The sequence below is a fragment of the Vicia villosa genome, linkage group LG6 (assembly GCF_029867415.1).
Source record: "Vicia villosa cultivar HV-30 ecotype Madison, WI linkage group LG6, Vvil1.0, whole genome shotgun sequence".
Lineage (NCBI taxonomy): Eukaryota > Viridiplantae > Streptophyta > Magnoliopsida > Fabales > Fabaceae > Vicia > Vicia villosa.
Genome location: NC_081185.1, coordinates 132327687 through 132351448, shown reverse-complemented (window position 1 = coordinate 132351448; position 23762 = coordinate 132327687). Strand labels below are relative to the sequence as shown.

Genomic DNA, 23762 nt, shown 5'->3' with positions numbered 1-23762 from the left:
TATTATTATTATTATTATTATTATTATTAGAGGAGGGATAGTTATCAAGACTTACCCCATATCCTGATCATTAATTCTTCTCAATTTAATGGTTAAAATTAATGAATAATGAATATTATTTTCTCTCTCCACATTTAATTGTTTATTATTTTTAGCCATTAAAATAAACATAATTAATGGTCAAGATGTGGAGTAAGTCTTGATAACTATAAGAATATTATATTTGTTAATTTAGAATATTAAATATGTGATTAATATTTTGATATTTTAATTTGTATTTATTATTTAAATATTTAAAATATATGTATATAATTTTTAAAATTATTTTATTTTATTATTTATAACTTAATTTGATTTTAAAAAAGAATAAGTATTTATATTAAAAAAATTAATTTTATTAAATTAATGATGCGGTCCATGCGGAGCAGAGATACCTAAGTTCAACCCAAACTCATTTGAGTTGGGTTCGAATTTTAATCTCCTTCTCCATTTAAACTTGAGGCATGAAACTAAGATTATTTAAAGATCATCTTCCTATCATATCATATTAAATTATAATTCTATAACTTTTTTCCATCCAAATTTTTCACCAATAAAAATTTATCAATAAATAATAATAATAATAATATTTATTGTAACTTTATTTTAAAAAATATATAATTAAAAATTAGTACACAATAATAAAATTTAAACATACGAAGAGAAAATAAAAAACATAAATTTAAACACAAAAAGATGTTTCTTCTAACTAGTGATCTCCTATATTCTTGTTTGATGGGAAAATTTTATAGAATTATAATTATAATTTATGAAAAATATTTGGTGTGAAGAAATTATAGAATTATAATTTAGTAAGATGATAAGATGATATGATAATACGATGATTATAATTTAATATGATTTAAGCTAAAAAATAATTACAATTAGTTAACTATTTTAATCATATCTTAATCAATGTAAATTTTTTTATTTTTATAATTGTGATCGGAGGAGGAATTAATAAGTTATAATTATAAATTATTCAGTTTTTAAATTTGATGACGTGCATATTGTGTACCAATCTCGAATGGCCTAGTAGAATGAAGTCCATACGGAAGCTGAACGAGGAGGAACACTACTCTCTCCCCCTTGAACCTACCGGAGCTTCAGGGTTAGAGCGGGGATCGTGGCGGGGAAAACCACCACCGTCATTGGCCTTAATGGTTCAGGCTTCCCTCTTGTGTGATTCAGAACAGACCTAGATAGAGTATTTTCCGATAATCCCTGTTCTTGCTGTTTTCTGCTTTGCTGCCATTGCTGCTGCTTTTGCTCTCTACCACACAAACCCTCATTTTTCTCCATCTATATGAACCCTAACTTTTCTCAATGTATTGTTAAATAATAATATAACTTTATGTATACTGTTTCCTGTATTTTCAGAATACTGAAAATGGCATTTATTGACCTTTTATTTAGTTTCCTATTTTTTTTATTTTATTTTAAGATTTGACTTTCATAAATATAAATATATTCTGAACAGATCAGAATGAAAAGATTCAGCTTTGAAGCTGCTGCCACAACAACTAAAATATTGATATTGAGGAAAGATAGTATTTTGAAACTCATGCTAGTGTGAAATCGAACTCTGCATTATTTGATTTAATTTTAAAAAATAGTTACTAGTATCATTTGCGATATGAATCGTAAAGTGGAGGCAAACTATTTAATATTAATTATTATTACACGTGCATTTATACTGTTTTTTTTAAAATACAACCTTTTGGGGCGACACAAACAGCTTCTTATGAATGAAGTCAACTTAACTGGTGAGTTATGTTGCTGTATTTCTTTTACTTCTTATTACATGTTCAATGATGTCATTACTTATTCAAAAACAATATGTAGCAAGTTATATAGCTGGCATGTTCATGTATATCTAATATGAAAATGAAAATCCGCATGTGACTTCCCTTTTTTGTTTATATATATATATACCTCAACATTGTTTATTTTTGTTTCACATTCATGCAAATCCCTAACTGATACGTAAAGAATCCCTTGGAAAACTCAAGACAACATAGCAATTCTGATTTATATATAGTCGGAATACGTTAACATTGTATTCTACGGTGGTGGGATGATGGAGGGTGGAGGTAGTTTTAGGAGTGGTAGTTCATCAATTTGGAGGAACAATGATGCCGATGAGATTTTTTCAAATTCTTTCCATCAAGAAGATGATGAAGAAGCTCTTAAATGGGCTGCAATTCAGAAACTTCCTACTTTTGCACGCATGAGGAAAGGTTTGCTTACTTCACTTCAAGGGGAAGCGGTTGAGGTCGATGTCAAGAAACTTGGGTCACAAGAAAGAAAAGATTTGCTTGAAAGACTTGTTAAGCTTAATGAAGATGACAATGAGAAGTTTTTGCTCAAACTCAAGGACCGAATAGATAGGTTTCAAATTCAAACTTTTTTTTTTTGTTCTTTTTGATTTTGAAAGATATGCTTTTGAAATATACTGGTTTATTTCCTTATCATCATTTTATTTACTGAATTTTATCAGAGTTCGAATTGATCTTCCTACGATAGAGGTTCGATTCAATCACTTGAATATCGAAGCTGAAGCTCGTGTAGGAAGCAGATCTTTGCCTACCTTCTCTAACTTCATGGTTAATATAGTTGAGGTAAAATATCAACTTTTTCTAAAAAGTAACTTGCTATGGGATTTTCTATTGAAGGAGATTCATACTAAACATTTTAATTTTGAAGGTACTATTGAACTCTCTTCATCTACTACCTAGTAGAAAACAACATCTAAGTATTCTCAAGGATATTAGTGGACTAATAAAGCCTTCAAGGTATCAATATACAAATACTGTTCTATTCATTGATTTCTCTTGGGACCTCTTGAACAAATATAACATGTTTCAGTTTGGTTCTTTTCAGATTGACATTGCTTTTAGGCCCTCCAAGTTCTGGAAAAACCACACTCTTATTGGCTTTGGCCGGAAAACTTGATCCAAATTTGAAGGTTAGAACATATAAAAGAACACACACATTTTAAATTATCTATTTCTTCATATTTTAGCTCTAGCTAAATTGGTAATATTGTGCGACTTCATGATCAGTTTTCTGGAAAGGTAACTTATAATGGTCATGAGATGAATGAGTTTGTGCCTCAAAGAACTTCTGCTTATGTGGATCAAAATGATCTTCACGTTGGAGAAATGACTGTTAGAGAAACCTTGGCCTTCTCTGCTAGAGTTCAAGGAGTTGGGCCACGCTATGGTTAGTCTGCAATTTTTCTTTTCCCATGTACTCATTATTGAAAACATAAGCCGAAGTATTAAGGTTTTGTTTGGATAAATAGCTTAATTAAACGCTTATCATAGAAATGCTTATGTATAAACTATTTTTATAGAAAAAGATAAAATAGTCAAACTGTTTTCATAAATTATGCAGACTTGCTAGCAGAATTATCCAGAAAAGAAAAACTTGCAAATATCAAGCCTGATCCAGACATTGATGTCTACATGAAGGTAATACAAAAGGTTATTTTATACTTAGAGGACCGTCCATTTCTTGTCCATTCAAATAGAAATGACTGATAATAAAATGGTTGTCCTTTTTGATTCATAATGATCACAGGCTGTAGCAACTGAAGGCCAGAAGGCAAATTTGATAACAGATTATGTCCTGAGGGTAAAACTAATTTATACTTTCAAAACCATCTGTGTTCTGTAGTCATGTTATTATGTTTTTCAATGTCTCTTGTTGCTTTGCTATACATTTGCAGATTTTGGGACTAGAGATTTGTGCTGATACTTTTGTAGGAAATGCAATGTTAAGAGGTATCTCTGGTGGACAAAGGAAACGCGTTACAACAGGTAAAGCAAATCTGATTAACCACCTTAATAAAAAAAATGCAGAGAATTGTTAGTATAAATTAGATATTATGTTAGCCTTTTCTCTTTTATCAGAAGTTGAACCTCGATCCTTAATCGCCTTAATAAATTGATTATTATGATGTAATAAATGTAGGGGAAATGTTGGTTGGACCGAATAAAGCTCTATTCATGGATGAAATATCTACTGGTTTGGATAGCTCAACAACTTTTCAAATTGTGAATTCAATGAAGCAATATGTCCACATTATGAAAGGAACTGCGGTTATCTCACTCCTACAGCCACCACCAGAGACTTACAATCTTTTCGACGACATTATTCTACTCTCAGATAGTCACATTATATACCATGGTCCCCGGGAACATGTACTTGAATTTTTCGAGTCATTGGGTTTTAAATGTCCTAATAGGAAAGGAGTGGCAGATTTTTTGCAAGAAGTGAGTTTCACGTTATATCCCGTGCCTTAATAAAATGGTTTTATATAATGTAATAGCAAACATAACTTTTACTTTGAAAAATATTATGTTATAGGTGACGTCAAAGAAGGACCAAGAGCAGTACTGGGAACACAAAGATCAGCCTTATAGATTTGTCACATCAGAAGAGTTTTCTGAGGCATTTAAATCATTTCATGTTGGCATTAAGCTTGGTGATGAACTTGATAATGAATTTGATAAGTCTAAGAGCCACCCAGCTGCTTTGACAACCAAGAAATATGGAGTAGGAAAACTGGAACTGTTAAAAGCCTGCTTATCAAAAGAATATTTACTTATGAAACGGAATTCATTCGTCTACATTTTCAAGCTTTGTCAAGTAAGTTTGGAAATTTGATTATGTAATGTGTTTTTCCAAGGTATTATTCACTTTGGGTCTTGTATAAACCACCTCTAGCCTCGATTCCCAAGCGATGTGAAACATTTTTGCCTGTTTACATTGTTCAAATCCTTTATTGATGGTTTCCCTCTACTTTTAGTTATCGATAATGGCAATGGTTGCGATGACCATCTTTCTCCGGACTGAGATGCACAGAGATTCAGTGGATCATGGAGGAATATATGTAGGTGCATTGTTCTACGCTGTTGTTGTGGTCATGTTCAATGGAATGGCTGAAATTTCCATGGTTGTTTCAAGGCTTCCTGTTTTCTTCAAGCAAAGGGGATACCTCTTTTTCCCTCCATGGGCATATGCTCTTCCAGGATGGATTCTAAAAATTCCCCTGACTTTTGTGGAAGTGGCTGTTTGGGTATTCCTCACCTACTATGTCATTGGTTTTGATCCAAATATTGAAAGGTAAGAGTGATATGTCCCAAGTATACTTGTGAAATTGATCCTTTTTTCCCCCTAATCTCATTTTCTATATTGTGATATGCATTTGTTTGTCTATGTTGGGTGTGACTCATAGTTTACCGATAATTATGACTCCAACCTTGTAAACTAGATTGTAGTATTTAAGCACAAGCCATACTCTATAAATCCTAAATTTAAATAATAGAAAGATATCGCGGCCGCTCTGGAATCAGATACCCGGTCACAATTGACCAACTTCCTTAATCTAATATTGTGTTCTTTGTTTACATTGTTTTAACAACCTGCTACCTAATGCAGATTTTTTAGGCAATACCTTGTTCTTGTACTAGTACACCAGATGGCTTCTGGATTATTCAGATTTGTTGCGGCAGTTGGGAGGGATATGACAGTGGCTCTAACATTCGGATCATTTACATTTGCCATCCTTTTTTCTATGAGTGGTTTTGTCCTATCAAAAGGTATCATAACATGGATATAAAACAATTAAACAATCACGGTGTGTCTCATTTATGTCTTATATTACTAAGAGTTCTCCCCTCTTTTCTTTGCTTTATGCTCACAGACGGTATAAAGAAAGGGTGGATATGGGGATTTTGGATATCACCTATGATGTATGGACAAAATGCAATTGTAAATAATGAGTTCCTTGGGGATAACTGGAAACATGTAAGTTCTTTTACTATTTTATCTATTCATTTTCTATGTTATCCTTAACATATAGTCCAAGTGGTTGGTGCCAAATGGATGTTAGCGTTGTAATTTGTAACTCTTGAGTACCGAGTTCAATTCGATCTCATCAAAGAGCATAAATAATCTAATGAAGCCTTGAAACTTTTTCTTATGAAAGGTGCTTCCTAACTCAACGGAGCCGCTGGGAATTGAAGTTTTGAAATCTCGCGGATTCTTTACTGAGTCATACTGGTACTGGATAGGTGTTGGTGCTTTGATTGGATATACATTATTTTTCAACATTGGATATATCCTTGCTCTCACTTTCTTGAAACGTGAGTGACTTCTTCACCTTAAATGTGTAATAAAAAATGTTAAGACAAGCTCATGTACTAATTCTACAAAATTAATCATGCAGCCTTTGGGAAACATCAAACTGTAATACCAGAGGAATCTCAAAGCAGAAATAGAACTAATGTATTGAAGTACATAAAGGGTATTTTTTCAGAACACTCAATGAAAGGTACTTTCATCTCATAACTAAATTCCATGTAATGTTTTCAATTCACATAACACCTTATGGATAACATTTGAGCGACAATCACAGTGATAAATGGAAGCACCTCTCCTAGTACTTTATCCAGTAGACAAGAAACAGTTTCCGAGACAAATCGTAGTACGAAAAGAGGAATGGTTCTTCCCTTTGAACCACATTCAATCACCTTCCATGAAGTAACATATTCAGTAGACATGCCACAGGTAAAGTAGAAGCAGAATAAGTAAAGAGTTTAATTAAAATACACTATAAAAAGTTTTACCTATTCAGCAAATCACAGCCTATTAATTGTCGAGAGTATAAAAATCTTTACACTGACCGTGGCAAAAGATCATATTGAACGTTCAAAGCATTATTGTGAAGAAAAGATTATCAAATACTTGAGCTGAACTTTCAGGAAATGCAAAACCGAGGTTTTGTTGAGGATAAGTTGGTTCTTTTGAAGGGTGTAAGTGGAGCTTTCAGACCAGGTGTTCTCACTGCTTTGATGGGTGTGACTGGTGCTGGTAAAACAACTCTAATGGATGTGCTCGCTGGTAGAAAAACTGGTGGCTATATAAGCGGGGACATCAGAATTTCTGGATATCCTAAGAAGCAAGAAACCTTTGCAAGAATTTCTGGATACTGTGAGCAAAATGATATCCACTCTCCTCATGTTACTGTCCATGAATCTTTGCTCTATTCAGCGTGGCTCAGATTGTCCCCGGATATCAATGATGAAACCAGAAAGGTTAGCATCTGAATCACCGGAGATTTTTTCATAAAGACTAGCATGTTTTATATATGTTGCTAAGTTTGAAACTAACTAATGGTTGCAGATGTTTATTGAGGAAGTTATGGAACTTGTGGAACTGAAACAGCTGCGAAATGCATTAGTAGGACTTCCTGGTGTAAGTGGTCTCTCAACGGAGCAGCGTAAAAGGTTGACTATTGCGGTTGAGTTGGTAGCTAATCCTTCTATAATATTCATGGATGAGCCAACTTCTGGGCTAGATGCAAGAGCTGCAGCTATTGTTATGAGAACAGTTAGGAACACAGTAGACACCGGAAGAACAGTTGTTTGTACCATCCACCAGCCTAGCATTGATATTTTTGAATCTTTTGATGAGGTGAAAATAGAAAGTCGAAAAAATCTCGAAATTAAGAGTTTTATGTTTGTTTTCTTCCATTACAACTTACTAAGTGTCTAATATTTTTCTCATAATGAAATGCCAGCTTTTGCTACTAAAGCAAGGAGGGAAAGAGATATATGTGGGGCCCCTTGGACATCATTCTTCCAATTTAATACGCTACCTTGAGGTTGGTATAAAATATATATCCAATGAAAAATAGAGAATACTGAATTCATTCTTATGATTCAAATTATTATCTTATTAAAATTTCAAGTCCATCATGCATTCATTTTTGTATTAAAGGGAAACCAAGGCGTTAACAAGATTAAAGACGGTTATAATCCTGCAACATGGATGTTGGAAGTGACATCTTCATCTAAAGAAGTGGAATTGGGGATTGATTTTGCAGATGTTTACAAAAATTCAGAATTATACAGGTATTTTCACTTATATGAAACGAAATCAAACTATAGAGCTAGTCATTGGATAATGATTTACTTAAACTGTTTCAGGAGAAACAAAACACTCATCAAAGAATTGAGTACTGCAGCTCCTGGTTCGACAGATCTTTATTTTCGTTCACAGTACTCCCGATCTTTTTTTACACAATGTCTGGCTTGCTTATGGAAACAACATTGGTCTTATTGGCGCAATCCTATATACACTGCTATAAGATTTCTCTTCTCAACCGTGGTAGCTATTTTGGTTGGAACCATGTTTTGGAACCTTGGCTCCAAAATGTAAGATCAAATGGGAAACATTTTACAGCTTTAAACTCTTGTGTTTGTATATATTTTTTGGATCTAACATTAAAACTTCATATCAAATTATTGCAGCGATAAGGTTCAGGATCTTTTTAATGCCATGGGGTCCATGTATGCTGCTGTCCTCCTCATTGGCGTCAAGAATGCTAATGCAGTGCAGCCAGTGGTTGCCGTTGAAAGAACTGTGTTTTATAGAGAAAGAGCTGCCGGAATGTATTCAGCTTTTCCATATGCCATTGCTCAGGTAAGCCTCTAATTTTAAAACTTTTCTGTTGTTTGACTTCTGTAACATCCTCCTATATCAATTTATCCCAAACAAAAGTTTGACAATTTATATGTTCAATATTACTTTTACTTCACCTTTGTTTTCTTGCATTGCAGGTTTTAATTGAGCTTCCATATGTTTTTGTACAAGCTGTGGTTTATGGATTAATAGTTTATGCTATGATTGGTTTTGAGTGGTCTGTGGCTAAAGTGTTTTGGTACCTATTCTTCACGTATTTCACCTTCCTCTACTTCACCTTTTACGGTATGATGTCAGTGGCCGTGACCCCAAACAGCCACATTTCAAATATAGTTTCCTCTGCATTCTATTCAGTATGGAATCTCTTCTCAGGATTCATAGTCCCAAGACCAGTAAGTTTTAAATTTCCTCAAATCCTCAGCACATTTCATTTTAAGGTTAAAAAGTTTGTCTTTGTAACCTTAACGGTATTCATGTTTTTTAAGCAAAGAAGTATATAGCTAAATTATCGTATTATTTTATGGCTTGGGCTAACAGAAAATTCCAGTATGGTGGAGATGGTATAGTTGGGCAAATCCAGTGGCTTGGAGTTTGTATGGATTGGTGGTATCACAATATGGAGATGTAAAAAGCAAGATTGAAGGCAGTGATGGAGGAGTAACAACAGTGGAAGAGTTTTTGAGAGATTACTTTGGTTTCAAGCATGATTTTCTAGCAGTTGTTGCTGTTGTTAATGTAGCATTTCCAATAGTTTTTGCTTTCATCTTTGCCATATCAATTAAGATGTTTAATTTCCAAAAGCGCTAAGAATATCAATTAAGATTTTTTTGTATATGAATTCCATCTAATGAATAAAATATCCCACAACCTTTACTGTATAGAAATTCAAATCATCTTTGTTCCTTTATTCTGTACCTGGTCATTTGGTTTTCTTACAGGATTAAATGTAAAAGATTATGCTCCCAAATTAATAAGGTAGTACCACACAAACTAAAAAATATTTTTTAAATTTTCATTTTTTTCAAAAAACCATATTCTAAAACTTATTGGTTTGGGTCAAGCCTTTTAAAACCAAAGTTTAATTGGTTATAAAGTTTGCTTAATTGATTATGAAGTAAAATTTCTCCCTCTAAATGATTATGTCACTTGGGTAGTCGAGTAAAACTCATTTAATAATCGTTTAAAGAAGTCTTCTAATTGATTATGGTTCAAATTCGGCAAAATATTTCCTATTTTACCAGGTCATAATTGATTATGGATATAACCTAATCGATTATAGTGAAGATCCAACCCAAGTTTTTTTCCTTTCTGGACCAAGTTTTTATTGTAAAAGGATGACTTGTGATGATATAAAAACACACTAGAAAAATAAAAAATTATCTTTCTTCTACTATTCTTCCAAATTTCATATTTACATAAGATACTATTTTAGTACCAAGAGAGCAAATACTTATGTAGAGTTATCTTACGTAATCTACTATTGATATGTAACTGTAATCAAGAAATGTTCGTTCTCTTGACTCTGATATTTAGATATGAAAGATTACAAGTTGAATCTAAGGTAAAATTTTAGTGTAAGAAAGTTGTGAGCTAATACAATTGTAAAAGTTCCGTGATTGCAAAATCTTAAGGGTCATTCCTTAGGGACTAGAGCAAATTTCCCTTAGAGACTCCGTAGCACTCTTGGTCTTGGACAAACCATAATAAAATCCTATGTGTTCTTCTTCAATATCTTATATATTTATTTTTTTGTCTTGTGTATTTGTTTTTTTACTTCTTTTTAGCTTTTGCTGATCTTCTTAAAATTAACCTTAAAACCTTTTTTTTTCTTTCTAAATTTGTTAGAAAAATTATGTCACAATTCACTTGGTTAACAACTAGAAGGTAAGATTGATGGGAGCATGAAAGGGGCAACTAGGCATGACAACATAATTCGTAGCTGTAATGATTCATTCGAATCTGTCTCAAATTTGATGAGAAAAATCTGTTTTGACTTGGTTTGAATTTTCTCTAATTACAAAATATGGTGACGTGTCGGATAATGGGGACATTAGTCCTCACCTCCGAACCCGTGCATTTACTTTATAATATATTTTATTATTTAATCTCAATAATTTACAATGATTAATATTTTGATATTTTGAAATTTATTTATTATTTAAATTTTTTGAAATATAAGTATGAATTTTTTTTATTATTTGTAATGTTTTTTTATTATTAAATTTATTATTATTTATAATGTAATTTGGGTGATGTCGAGGATGAACCATCAACTAAATGGTTCATTAACTAAATGGTTCATGGTGACCATAAATAAAAGCCAGTTGATTAAGGGAAATTCTCATTGCACTCATATACTTACTCACAGACCCGCGGTGAAAACCCCAAAATATCTCTATGATCTTTTCATCAAAGATGTTATACTACATGTTTAGTCTAATATAAATGTGGCACGAAAAGCACATGATAATAGTTTGTTCATGATATATTATAATTAAGCATGACAATGGGGTGGGTCGAAGACAGTTTTTATCTCCCCCAAATCCGTATCCCCAATCAATTTCCGTTTTTTGCCCTAAACTCAAACTCGTCTCAAATGGGATCGCGTATCCCCGCTCCGCCACCATCCATTTAATAAAATCAATTTTTTTAATAAAAATATTTACTTTTTCAAAAATCAAATTACATTATGGCTCTGTTTGACAAGTCATATTTTGAGCTTATAGTTTATAACTTATAGCTTATAAGCTCGTATAATAATAAAAGACATGTTTGGTAACAGTCTTTTCATTACGAGCTGATAGCTTATTTTACTAATTTATAGATTATTTTTTAGACGCTATTTTAAATAGCTTTTTAACTTATAGCTTATAGCTTATTATTTTTTCTTCCATTAATACCCTTATAAATTTTAATTATTTTAAATGTGCATTTAATTATTAATTAATAAATATCTTTTTATGTCATTTTACATTTATTAGCTAGTTAAATCGCTAATTTTACCATACATTTTAATTAGCTTATCAGTTATCAGTCATCAACGGTAAGCTATATCAGCCATCAACCATAAGCTATCAACCATCATCTATAAGCTAGTTTATCATTCAACCGCTAATTTTACCAAACAGAGCCTATAAATAATAAAATAAAACAATTTAAAAAAAAAAAATATATATATATATATATATATATATATATATATATATATATATATATATATATATATATATATATATATATATATATTTCAAATATTTTAAATAATAAATACAAATCCAATTATCAAAACATCAGTAACATATTTAATAATATAAATTATGAAATATAAATAATAATGTACATAATGAAATAAATGGGGCGGGTTCGGAGATACTAGTGTTTCCATTACCCGACCCGTCTCCATATTTTATAATCGGAACAAACCCAAACCCGAACTCAATTTCAATCAAAGTGGGTTTTCCGCGTCAACTTCGCGACGAGTTTGAGTGTGTAATCGCATGTATGAGTTTTATTGTCATACCTATTTATAGTATTATTAAAATGAAAAAAAAAACATGTTTTTTTTTTTAATAGATAATTTATACCTAGTAAAATTTAAATTTGAGACCTTGAGAGCACATCCTCCATACTCAAATTTTCACCCCCTAGATCACTAGTGAGCAGCCACCAACTTTCAAGGTCCCGACTGCGTTGCCAATATTGTCCATTATCTTAAGTCAAAAAAATACTTATACTTTAGGAAGATTTAACATTACAAATTTAACACCATATCTTCACATGTGGCCCAAGATCAATATGCAGCTAGATATTTGTAAATTATTAGCATTGTCTAGTCAAACTTCGGACATCATTTAAGGAAAGTGAATTCCCATTTGATTTGCATAGATTCTTTGAACATAAGCCAAAAAAAAAAAGTTTTATCAAAATTGAAAATAATTTGGATCATAAATGTGGAGAACTGACTATTTAGAAGAGTAATTTCAATTCCAAACAAATCATAAATCAGAGAGAAAATTTTATTAATTTATTAAAAAATAAAGAAAAAAATTGGCGGTCAAGCTTGTCGCCCGCTAACCAGTCACTTTAGTAGAGCAGTTTTAACTTGTCATCCCAATAATTAAATCTAAAACCTCAACTTTGCTTAATTTCTAAATTGCTCATGAATAAATTTAAAGGAATAGCAGGAACGAAATTTCTGATAGAGTATTCAAATTTTCCAATAACATACCAAATTTTTGGTAGTTCATTCTTAAATTGCCGATATAAATCTTTTTAAATTTTTTTTAACACTATCAAATTTTTTGAAAAGTGTTGTAGTTTATTGAAAAATTTGTAAAGTGTTGTAGTTTACCCTAAATTTTCGGTAGTGTTAAAAAAATATTTTTTCGTCGAATACGAACTATAGGTTTTTTCAAAAAATTTGATAATTTTTTTTAGATATTTTGAAAAATTATAGTATTTATTTGAAAATTCCAATAAATACAAAAAAAAATTCAAAAAAAACTTATACGGCCATAAAAGTTATAGCAACCATTATGTGGGGGTTGATATATTCAACTTGGAGAATTTAACTTATCATCCCCAACTTGAAAGGAAAAAGATCAGAATAACCCAAATTCAAGTTTTTAACTTTTTCAAAATTCACTCACATGAAGAGCAAATTTCAAATATCCCAAGCGATACTGGAAATTTCAAGTGCATACCAGAAATTCTCCTAGGCTATATCAAAAATTTCAAGTTAATACCGGATATTCTTCAAAAAAAATTCGTTACATACCAGAAATATGGAAATTGTCGGAATATTTATCCGGAAATTTCAGAATTCCCAAGAGAATTTACCAGAAACTGTGAAAATTTTGACATAATTTACCAGCAATTTCAAAATATCTAGAATTCATTTAGGTTACGTTACTGGAAATTTTGATATTTCCGGTAGTTCAAATATTTTTTAAATATTCTGGAAATTTCAAAATTTCTGGTACAATCTTCTTACTCTAATTTATTTACCTTTTTCCATTTTCAGTGAGGACCAGGGGAAAGAACGTGTGCATAGGAGGCAAGTTGACCGAAAGAGCAGCAACCCAAGTCAGGGTTGCTGAGGCAAATTCTTCCTAGCTACGAGCTAGACGAGTTGCTCTGATTGGTTTCCATAAGAAACAAATCGCTGAGCAGGCGCATTTCAGTTTCGCGCACCCTGACGTATAGCGGGTAGAGTTTTGTGGAGGTACCTTCTGCTATGGAGGTACATGCTGTTGATGAGGTTCTAGTTGTTGAGGAGGTTGACGAGGAGGTGCCTGTTGCTGAGGAGGCTCCCATACATAATGATCAGGTTGATGATGATACTCCTAGTGATATAAATGCTACGACTCTAGCTTCTACAGAGGCGTCTATTCACACTTGTGGAGCCTTCCCGGGAGGACCCAGTGAACGATCTGCTCTCACAAAGTATGTTGACCATGTCGCATACAGAGTATGGCAGAGAGAAGCATATATGTTTGATTTTTAATTGCAAATTATTTATTATGGTATAAGGAAACATTTTCTGTTTTAGGGAACTGACTATCATTTTTGATGATGTCTCCTTGTTTCATCTCCCCATCGTTGGTAGATTCTCTACTGCTCCTGTCATGAACCATACAACTGTATTGCATCAGGTTATAGAGGATTTGCAAGTCCTTGAGCCAGTCATGCTAGCAAATTTTGATGCTAATCGAGGAGCTCACCTCAAATGTCTTGGTTTCGGGACAGGCACTATGAGCTTGTTAAGGCACATAGATAATGAGAATGTCGCTAGAGCGTATATGCTACATCCGATGCCATGCACTAACTTTACAGATAAGTCTCATGTTTATATTGATGTTTGATACTTGACGCTGTTTAGTAACCTAAATGCTCAATATTGGGATTAGGGAGTAGTTGCGTCGACCATGTTTTATACGACACTTGGGGTTGCGACTGTCTTTAAGACCAGACAACTTACTGGTTATTTAAGTTTATTCCAGTTATACGAGCATTTCTTAATTATTTTTATTCAATTGTTGTGTAACACCCCGTACATATACGTCTAAAAATAATATGTAATGATGCTAAAAATTGGTACAAGAAACATACATAAGTGGAAAAGACAAGGAAATACAATCGTATACAAATGAACTTTCTGTATAAAATGTATACAATACACTTGTCCATAATACTGCATAGCGAAAAGACATCGTCTAATTAAGTTATTCTGCCGTCTGCTCGTCCACCGTCTTCAAAAAGGATCATCTAGCAATTCTTCTACTTCTAACCTGTTCCTGGAAAATAAGAGGATTGGAATGAGGTTACTAAATCTCAGTGAGTTCCCCTATCTCGTGGGTTCACTCGGTTCTACAAGATGCATGCAACAAACGGATCCACCGTGGATCCGGTGTTCACCTCACGGTCGGGTACAAATACACATATGGGGTATCATCACCATTGGTAGTCCCATATCTAACCAATGAGACAGCAAACACAAACAAACTGGTACACAGTCAAACACAAGCAAGTATGCAGACTCGTACCCGTGTACGAGGAATCCAAGAGCACGTTTATGCCTCTACGTAGGCTACACCATCACACCCTCAGTGAGTCGCGAGTGCCTAATTGTCAAAAGACTTGCAAATGCTCACCGCCTCATGAATCAGATGAGTCAAAAGTGATTTACGCTTACTTGGCTACAAAATCTCATCTATGACAAGTTACCGTAGTGAACTTGCCTACACAATGTCACTACCTTGTCAATCATCCCATGTAGGTGAGTAATCCAAACGCAACACACCTTCTTGACTACACAAGCCCGTCGGGCGAAAGCCTAGTGATATTGCCTACTTGGCACCAATAGAGGTGAACAACCGAAGTAATATTACCTACATGGCATTAATTACTCACCATACCAAGCATACCGATGAGGAACCAAGTGGGAAACACCCTATAGACCCGCACTTGCACATCGCCTTTGGTAGCTCAGGTGTGTATGCCATAGCGAGAACGCCGACGAGTAATCCAAGTGGGAACACCGTACATGCCCTTACAAGCACGTTACAATGGTATAATAACAGTCATATGTGATTTACCACCTAGTAGCTAGGCCTACTCAGATTCAAGCATACGTCTAAAACCACATCCGAATGTTCAACCGGAACAACGGAACATAAGTGATCATTATCACACATAGCATCAAGTCACAAACCAACAACCATCTCCGAACGTTCAACCGAAACGAATGAGAAGCAAACACCATTTAATCACATCATAGCATTTATCATATAATGCATTTCCAATATAATGCACTTCCTTTGCATACATACAAACAAGTAGCATAAGTGACCATATCATACAATTAGGAATTCACTTACCATATTCCATAAATGAACTAAAGGCATTATATTTAAGCATAATATTAAAGAGCATTGAAAGACCTTTCCAACGCTTTCGACGACACCTAATTCCGAGTTACGTAACTCAAGTTATGATCGAAACAATAAAGGGGTAATTTATTGTCATGTGCAATCGATTGCTCACTGAACAGAATGCACAAAATGTCAATTTTTCACAGTGCAATCGATTGCTTGACCCATACAATCGATTGCCCACTGAACCGGAGTAAAAAATGACATATTTTCTGCATAAAATCAGTTCTAACACATCTTAATCCATATTCTAAGTCCCCTATCATAGCATAGACAATTCATCATCATAACAACACCAAAATAGCATATGATTTCAGTTACCACACCTACAATTCCATTCATTCATGCTTAAAGAGGATTTTGTCATCAATTCACTCAAACCTTTATCCCAACATGTAAGCCCCAACATCATAAGTCAAAATCCAACATGTACTAATAATCCGAACAACAAACTTAGGCATCATTAGAACACATTTTCATCAATTAATTCAAGCATGCAATGACAAGAGTTCCACATAATTCAAACATTGACACATAGCAAGCATTATCTCACTAACCCATTAATCATGCCATTAATCTCATTTCTACCCAAGTATCTAACTAATGAAACTCACTTTTCTTAAATGGAGGTTAACATGGAATCCATGCTGCCATTGAGTTCCCATCATAGCCAAAACTTCATCTTCAACACCATCAAATCCGTAGCTCTTGTATACCCATATTCAGCAAGAATCTCCAAACTTCAAACTCATTTTTCTCCTTCAAATAAGAACTTATTGAAACAAAATAATTTATCAAATTGAAGGGAATTTCCTGTAGATTCCATAACTTTAAGAATTTTTTAATTCGGAGTTACGAGTAAAAAGTTATGACTTGTTATGTGGGAGCTGTTCTTGGAGTACGAAAATTGATTTTTGCTCAAGAGTTCTTCTTTCTCCTTCTTTGCTTCCAAGCTTCTCACTCCCCAAATTCTTATTCGGAAGGGTATTGCCTCTATCAAACAACCTTAAGTCCATGCAATCAATGATTAATGTCTATTATACCCTTCAACAAAGTGGTATTTACAGGTTTGCCACTTAGTTAGTTTCTAACCACTTCCATTCCATTCCAACCAATTTCATTAATTCTTTTAAGCAACTTCTAAGATATTTATAAACATGCTTAAATCAATATGGGATATTACATGTTGTTTGTGACATTAATTAATTTTTATTTCTACAGTGCTGAAAATACGAGCATTTCCCCAACATCTGTGATAGGAGAGTGCAACATGCTCCAGCGGGTGCTTCATAGGCAAGGATATGGAAGGCCTCACAAGCTCATCATGATGGTGTTACAGAGTACTGGAGGATGCTTGATACTCTGACAGTATATGATGTCATTTGGACACCATACACATCTCATCGGGCCCACCGTGAGTTTGACGAGTCTTCCTTATATTCAGGTCATATGATGTGGAAGACCTTGGTGGCTAGACACTTGGCTGAGAGGTGTCTGCGACAATATGGTTATGTCCAGGGCATCCCTCGACCTGTTCTAGAGGCTCCAAATAGGGTCATTCACATATAGTTTTAAAGTAAGATTATCAGCTCTGCCCATGCCATTAAGGCTAGTGCGGTGAGGGTTTAGCACCCTTCGCAATGTGAGGATGGTTACTTGGAGTGGTATCTCACTATATCACACCTCGCATCATACCACCTACTATAGGGCCTTCCGATGTTGGGATTTCACAGGATGAGGTACATGCCAATGATGTGCCCCCACCATCTCCTCCACCAAGCAAATATGACCAGGAGCGCTTCACCTTGATAGTAATTATTGTGGATAATCTCATGGGTTTGGTAAACCTAGATGGTAAGGTCTTACAAGATTATCTCGGTAAGACACATAGCCTTGTGGGGTCTATTTAGTTATTTCATTTGATAGTTGTATTATATGTATACTTTCGTGACTCAAATTACTTAGCACATTACTTTTTATTGCATAATATTTTGTCGATTACATGTTTCAATGATGAACATAACTTAAAATATTATGAAAAATAAATTAAAAATAACGAAACATGAAAACCTATACATTACTAGATGATTCGAGACGTTTCAACACCTTGATTATGTCGTCGACAATTCTTAAAATCTTTGCATCAAACTCGATCGACCCCTTAGTTAATAATTTCCACATGATTGTCACATCCTCATCGGTCTTCAACTCAATAAGGTTGTATTTCACCCTGTCATTAGTATCAATCCAATCTTCACACAACTCGATCTTTCTCACCCTTCTGTTATTGTTATCAGGCAGCAATATATTCAACTTGTTTGTCAAGTTGGCAAGAGATGTGGCGCCATCTGAAAGCTTAAACTCAACAGGAGGACTGTCTCCGTTAAAATACACTTTTGTCTTCTTTAAAAATTGAGGAAGATGCATTTTGAGATGTTTCTCTAAATAACAGAGGACCATATTTATACAACTTTGGTTTCATTTTGGACCATACAAAATCGCTAGTGCAATCACATCCCTACAAAATTGTCGGCAAAATCCTAATCTTTAAAAATTCCTTGATACATACACTAAAGAAATTTTCAATTTATACTAAATTTTCGGTATGAAACTGCACATTTTAAAATTTCTGGATCAAATTGCAATTTACGGTAAATTTTTAAAAATTTCATGCGTACCAGATATTTTAAAACTCCTACCGAAAATTCCGTTCGACATTTTATTTTTTTTTTATCAAGGGAATTTTTTGCATTCTGAAAATAGTGGGGGGTGCCAATTCAAATCTTAGAGTAACTTGTTAAATTCTCGAAGTTAAAAACTTCAATTTCACACGCTAGATTTCTAAGCTCAATTTCACTTGACAAACTTACCCGACTTTTTATTTTTTGCGTGCGGTCCTATGTCACCCCTAGTCTTCATGTCAAAAAGAAAGATAGTAGAAAATATACAAAAACTAATCAATAAATTTAAATTTAGTTTAGTAAGAATATTATTTTATAATTTTTATTGTATTTTTTAATATTTAATTATTATTAATTAATACCTTTATATAACTTTGAAACGGATTCTAGTGGCTGTGTGTGAGTGACTTGTGTGTTATTTCTCTTCTCTTCTCATCTGCCTACAGTGAAAAGTAGCACAACACAACAGAATTCGCCATTGTTACTTTCCAATTCTTCGTTACCAACAACAAATGTAAGTATCAATCAAACTCATTACTATCTCTCTTACATTCATTCATTCAATGTGATTCATGTTTGAAATTTCACACACAGGGAACAACAACAACAAGAAAGAAGTGGTTCGAATTTGAAGCCAATGGACGCTGAGCAATTGAGAGAGCAAGCTCACAAAATGGTTGACTTCATTGCTGATTACTACAAAACCATCGAAAATCTCCCAGTTCTCAGCCAAGTTCAGGTTACCTTTTCATTTCATCTAATTCATTCATATTTCTCAATAATATTAATAACCTGTTTTCATCTCATTGCAGCCAGGTTATCTTGGAAAGCTTCTACCAGATTCTGCTCCTACATGCCCTGAATCATTGCAACATGTTTTGAATGGTTTAGTTACTTTACTTTTTGTGTTATTGTTTTTCATGCTTTTTTTAAGATGATACTCTGAAAGTGTTTTCTGTTTGTTGTTGTAGATGTACAGGAGAAGATACTACCAGGGGTCACACATTGGCAAAGCCCTAATTATTTTGCGTATTTTCCTTCCAATAGTAGTATTGCTGGTTTTTTAGGAGAGATGCTTAGTGCTGGTCTCAACATTGTGGGGTTTAGCTGGATAAGTTCTCCTGCTGCAACTGAACTCGAGACCATTGTTCTCGACTGGCTCGCCAAGGCTCTCCTTCTGCCTCATGATTTCTTTTCAAGTGGTAAGGAATTGTGTGGCTATTTCTATGAGTTTTGATGAGGTTGCAAAATCTTGCTTGAGATTTCACTAGACCGCACCTTGAATGAATTTGGATTATATGATATATAATGTAAACCTGTGAGTCATGGATGTGACTGTATTGTAGGGCAAGGGGGTGGAGTTATACAAGGAACAGCAAGTGAAGCTGTGCTAGTTGTATTGTTGGCTGCCCGTGACAAGATCCTTCGGACAGTTGGAAGGAGTGCCCTTCCTAAGCTTGTAACATATGCATCTGACCAAACACACTCCGCTTTACAAAAAGCCTGCCAGGTATGGTTAGTTACACTTCAATTGAAAATGTCTTCTCTTCTGATCTATTGTTGGAATTCAAGTGAGTGGTTAAGTCCCACATCAACTAGAAATGGAGGAAATGTTGAGATGTAACGGAGGTGACCCATACTCCCATTGCCTATAAGATTTTTGATAGATATGTGGTGTCAAGGTCTCTTGGATATTCCCATTAAAATGACACGTGGTAAACAAGCTATCTTATACTCATGGGATTAGTCTTAGATTTGAACCTTGAACTTTGGAAAAGATGTAGTATTTCTTTGTGTTGCTTGGTTGCATCTTTTAAGGTTGCATTACTATAAAATAAATCATTTTACTGATTAATTTATAAATTAATGATCTTTTGCTTTTCATTGGCAGATAGGAGGAATTGATCCAGAGCTTTGTAGGTTGCTTAAAACTGATTCTTCCACAAACTTTGCGCTTTCCCCTGATGTACTTTCTGAAGCAATTTCAAATGACATTGCCAGTGGTCTTATACCCTTTTTCTTATGTGCTAACGTAAGATTAAAGTCTTCTTATATTAGTTTGTAATAAATTGCCCTGCCATGCATTACATACTTAATTGTCCAGCTTTGTTTCTGTGTGTGTATGCGCGCGCATTGCTTTATCTTACTAGTATGTCGGGTATGCAAATTAGAAAGTGATCAGCTTATCCAGTCATTGAGTCAATGGATAATATATCCTTCTTTGGTGCTGTTATAAGAGCTCTGTTCTTTATTGTTTGTTGCTGGTACACATGTTTCATTCCAATAACAACCTTAGTCTCATGAAACTATACTTTTCTAAATCTGAAATTGGTCATGCAAGGAGATTTTTTGTTGAATATTTTGCATGATGGTTTTTATGTAAAGTAGATATTAAATCTGAAGATTGAATAAATGGATGATAAACATGAGAAACTTTACCAACCTAGACTTTATGATCGGTACTAATATTCATTCTGTATTTCTTGTTAACGAATGGAGATGTATCTTATTATTCACATCAAGTTGTTTCAGCTATTAGGTTTTCGCATTGACTGCATACACTATTTATGCATGCAGGTTGGTACTACTTCATCAACAGCTGTTGATCCTCTACCTGCATTGGCGAAAGTCACTAGGGTAATGTATTTGATTTACTTGATAATGTTGCTAATATAATAAATGATGCATTGTAGTGAAGATACTAAAGCCAAAGTTCAAATCTAACAGTTAAGCTTTTGCAAGATTGCCTATGAAATTACTAATATAAAATTGATAAGTGTTTTGAGTGCATCTCGGAGAGAGATATAATCTGATAACACTTGGTTATGGGTGTCTTATTGGCAGCCCAACAACATTTGGTTTCATGTGGATGCTGCTTATGCTGGAAGTGCTTGTATATGTCCAGAATACCGCCACTTCATTGATGGGGTTGAAGAAGCTGATTCATTTAACATGAATGCACATAAATGGTTCCTTACTAACTTTGATTGTTCCCTACTTTGGGTTAAGGTATCCATAACAATCTTTCTCAATGTCCCTTCTAAAATTTTATTTGAAATATTTCCACTTTTCTTTATAAACAAGAATGAAAATAAGTAAAATTGATGATATGTTGGTACAGGAGAGGAGTGCTCTGATTCAGTCGCTGTCTACAAATCCCGAATTTCTGAAAAATAAGGTAGGTTTTATCTTTTCATGCTTGTCAATATATTGAGGAAAATCTTGATCATAAGTCCTTGTCTAATTTATGGTATTGAACTTTCAGGCCTCTGAAGGTAACATGGTTATAGATTACAAAGACTGGCAAATTCCTCTTGGGCGTCGCTTTAGGTGAGTCTTTTGAAACCTTTCCTTTGGATATTAACAGATATACATGTTTGTATGTGGTGTAAAAATATCTCTCCTTCCGGCAACTTGAATTATTTTTGTAGAGAGGGTTTTTAAATTCATTTAGCCAACCACACTTAGTTGGAAAATGCTTGGTCGATGTTGTTTGGGAATTTTAATACATTTCAGCATCTGCTCATAAGTATATTAGCATTATTCGTGCATTGGAACTCTCAATCCATTTTGACGTGACCATGATTTGTAATGTAATCTTGCCGTTTAACCTACACTGGGATCCAGATCATTAAAACTTTGGATGGTGTTGCGACTCTATGGATTGGAAGGCCTGCAAACTCACATAAGAAGCCATATTGCAATGGCAGCTTATTTTGAGGAGCTTGTTGTTCAAGACTCCAGATTCAAGGTATTCATCACTCTAAGGCAAATTCCATTATGCGTCATATGAAAAACTGCAACCTGGTATTAGAGTTGTGCTCTACATTATTTGTTTTGAAGACAAAACATGCATTTCCAAATAATTCATATCTTAACTACTGTATTTGATTCTCTATATGTCTTAAGAAACATTTGCAACAAATTTACATACACAGGTCGTTGCGCCTCGAACATTCTCTTTAGTCTGTTTTCGGCTTTTGCCTCCCCCGAACTCTGAAGATAATGGCAATAAACTGAACCATGATCTACTCGACTTAGTAAACTCAACAGGAAGTGTTTTCATAACACACACGGTATGCATAAATTATCTTCAGGGTTTTGTTTTCTTTAGTACCTATGTTACATGTAATATGTTCTTCCCTGTTGATGATAAACAATATGCGCAGGCTCTATCAGGTGAGTATGTTCTACGTTTTGCAGTAGGAGCGCCGTTGACAGAAATGAGGCATGTCAAAGCTGCGTGGCAGATTTTGCAAGAAAAAGCTACTGCTCTATTAGAGAGTTTATAGGATGAATCTGCTCTCGAGACATCCACTATTTCATTTCGAGCCATCCTTGGTGCTCAAAGGCAGACGTGCTCCTTTACTTATTTGTGGAACGTGTACAATATGGTGGCAGTTGATCAATCATATAGGCATTGTTAATTGATTAGAAGATTGTCTAGGAACATTAAATTGATTACGAACTCACGTTAATCAATTTTGAGCTCCCGGTCCAGATATTGATTCATCATTGCCAATGACAATAAAGTGAATAAACATACTCCACCAAATTTGTAAATATTGATTATTTGATTTTAAATAGTCAATAGAGCCGTTTCTTTTGTGTTAAAATATGTTATATTGCTTCTTAGACTTGAGAATTCATAGATATTCTGTGCTTGGTCCTTGCAACTATTTGAAAGTACTGGAGTAATGCTAGTGAGACTGAGATCTATAGAATATGTTAAGATCTAAAGAGTTAGAGTGATGAAATGAAAGTTTTATTTATTTAGTGGTTTTTACAATGATTGAGGACTGTGATGAAATCTTTGCTAAGCCACATCAGTTGCCTCCATCTAAGGCAGGTTTAGATCACACAATCCCTCTTAAGGAAGGTATTGAGGCCTTCAATTTAAGACGCTACATGTATTTTTTTATTTTTATTCAGCACATATTGTCCTTTTGCTTCCCTTACAATGTTGGTTAGGAAAAATGATGGCTCTTGGCGCATGTATGTGAGTTTTAAGAGATTGAATCAAGCCAGAGTTAAGGATCAATTTCCTATATGCCATTATTGAGGATTTACTGGATGAGTTAGGGGTGCATCTATTTTTTTCAATCTAGACTTG

The 23762-nt window shown here is 34.0% G+C and overlaps 2 protein-coding genes across 2 annotated transcripts; both read left to right on the top strand.

Annotated features, from left to right (window-relative positions):
- Window positions 1-1981: 1981 nt before the first annotated feature.
- LOC131610035 (pleiotropic drug resistance protein 1-like) lies at window positions 1982-9447 on the top strand. Its single transcript, XM_058881895.1, has 24 exons — window positions 1982-2430; window positions 2540-2660; window positions 2746-2834; window positions 2923-3007; window positions 3105-3264; window positions 3439-3515; window positions 3625-3678; window positions 3773-3863; window positions 4018-4319; window positions 4414-4695; window positions 4856-5172; window positions 5488-5648; window positions 5753-5856; window positions 6038-6194; window positions 6278-6382; window positions 6467-6618; window positions 6813-7145; window positions 7234-7524; window positions 7631-7714; window positions 7831-7964; window positions 8040-8267; window positions 8364-8535; window positions 8673-8927; window positions 9073-9447. Exons 1-24 carry the CDS (start codon window positions 2117-2119, stop codon window positions 9340-9342), a joined length of 4338 nt encoding a protein of 1445 aa, XP_058737878.1. The 5' UTR covers window positions 1982-2116; the 3' UTR covers window positions 9343-9447.
- Window positions 9448-19038: 9591 nt separating this feature from the next.
- Window positions 19039-23631, top strand: LOC131612418 (tyrosine decarboxylase 2-like). The gene is made up of 13 exons (XM_058884209.1): window positions 19039-19163; window positions 19244-19388; window positions 19462-19534; window positions 19621-19851; window positions 19996-20159; window positions 20541-20681; window positions 21227-21286; window positions 21494-21658; window positions 21771-21827; window positions 21915-21979; window positions 22277-22400; window positions 22588-22725; window positions 22819-23631. Coding segments are annotated over exons 1-13 (1488 nt in total). The 5' UTR covers window positions 19039-19161; the 3' UTR covers window positions 22942-23631.
- Window positions 23632-23762: the final 131 nt, after the last annotated feature.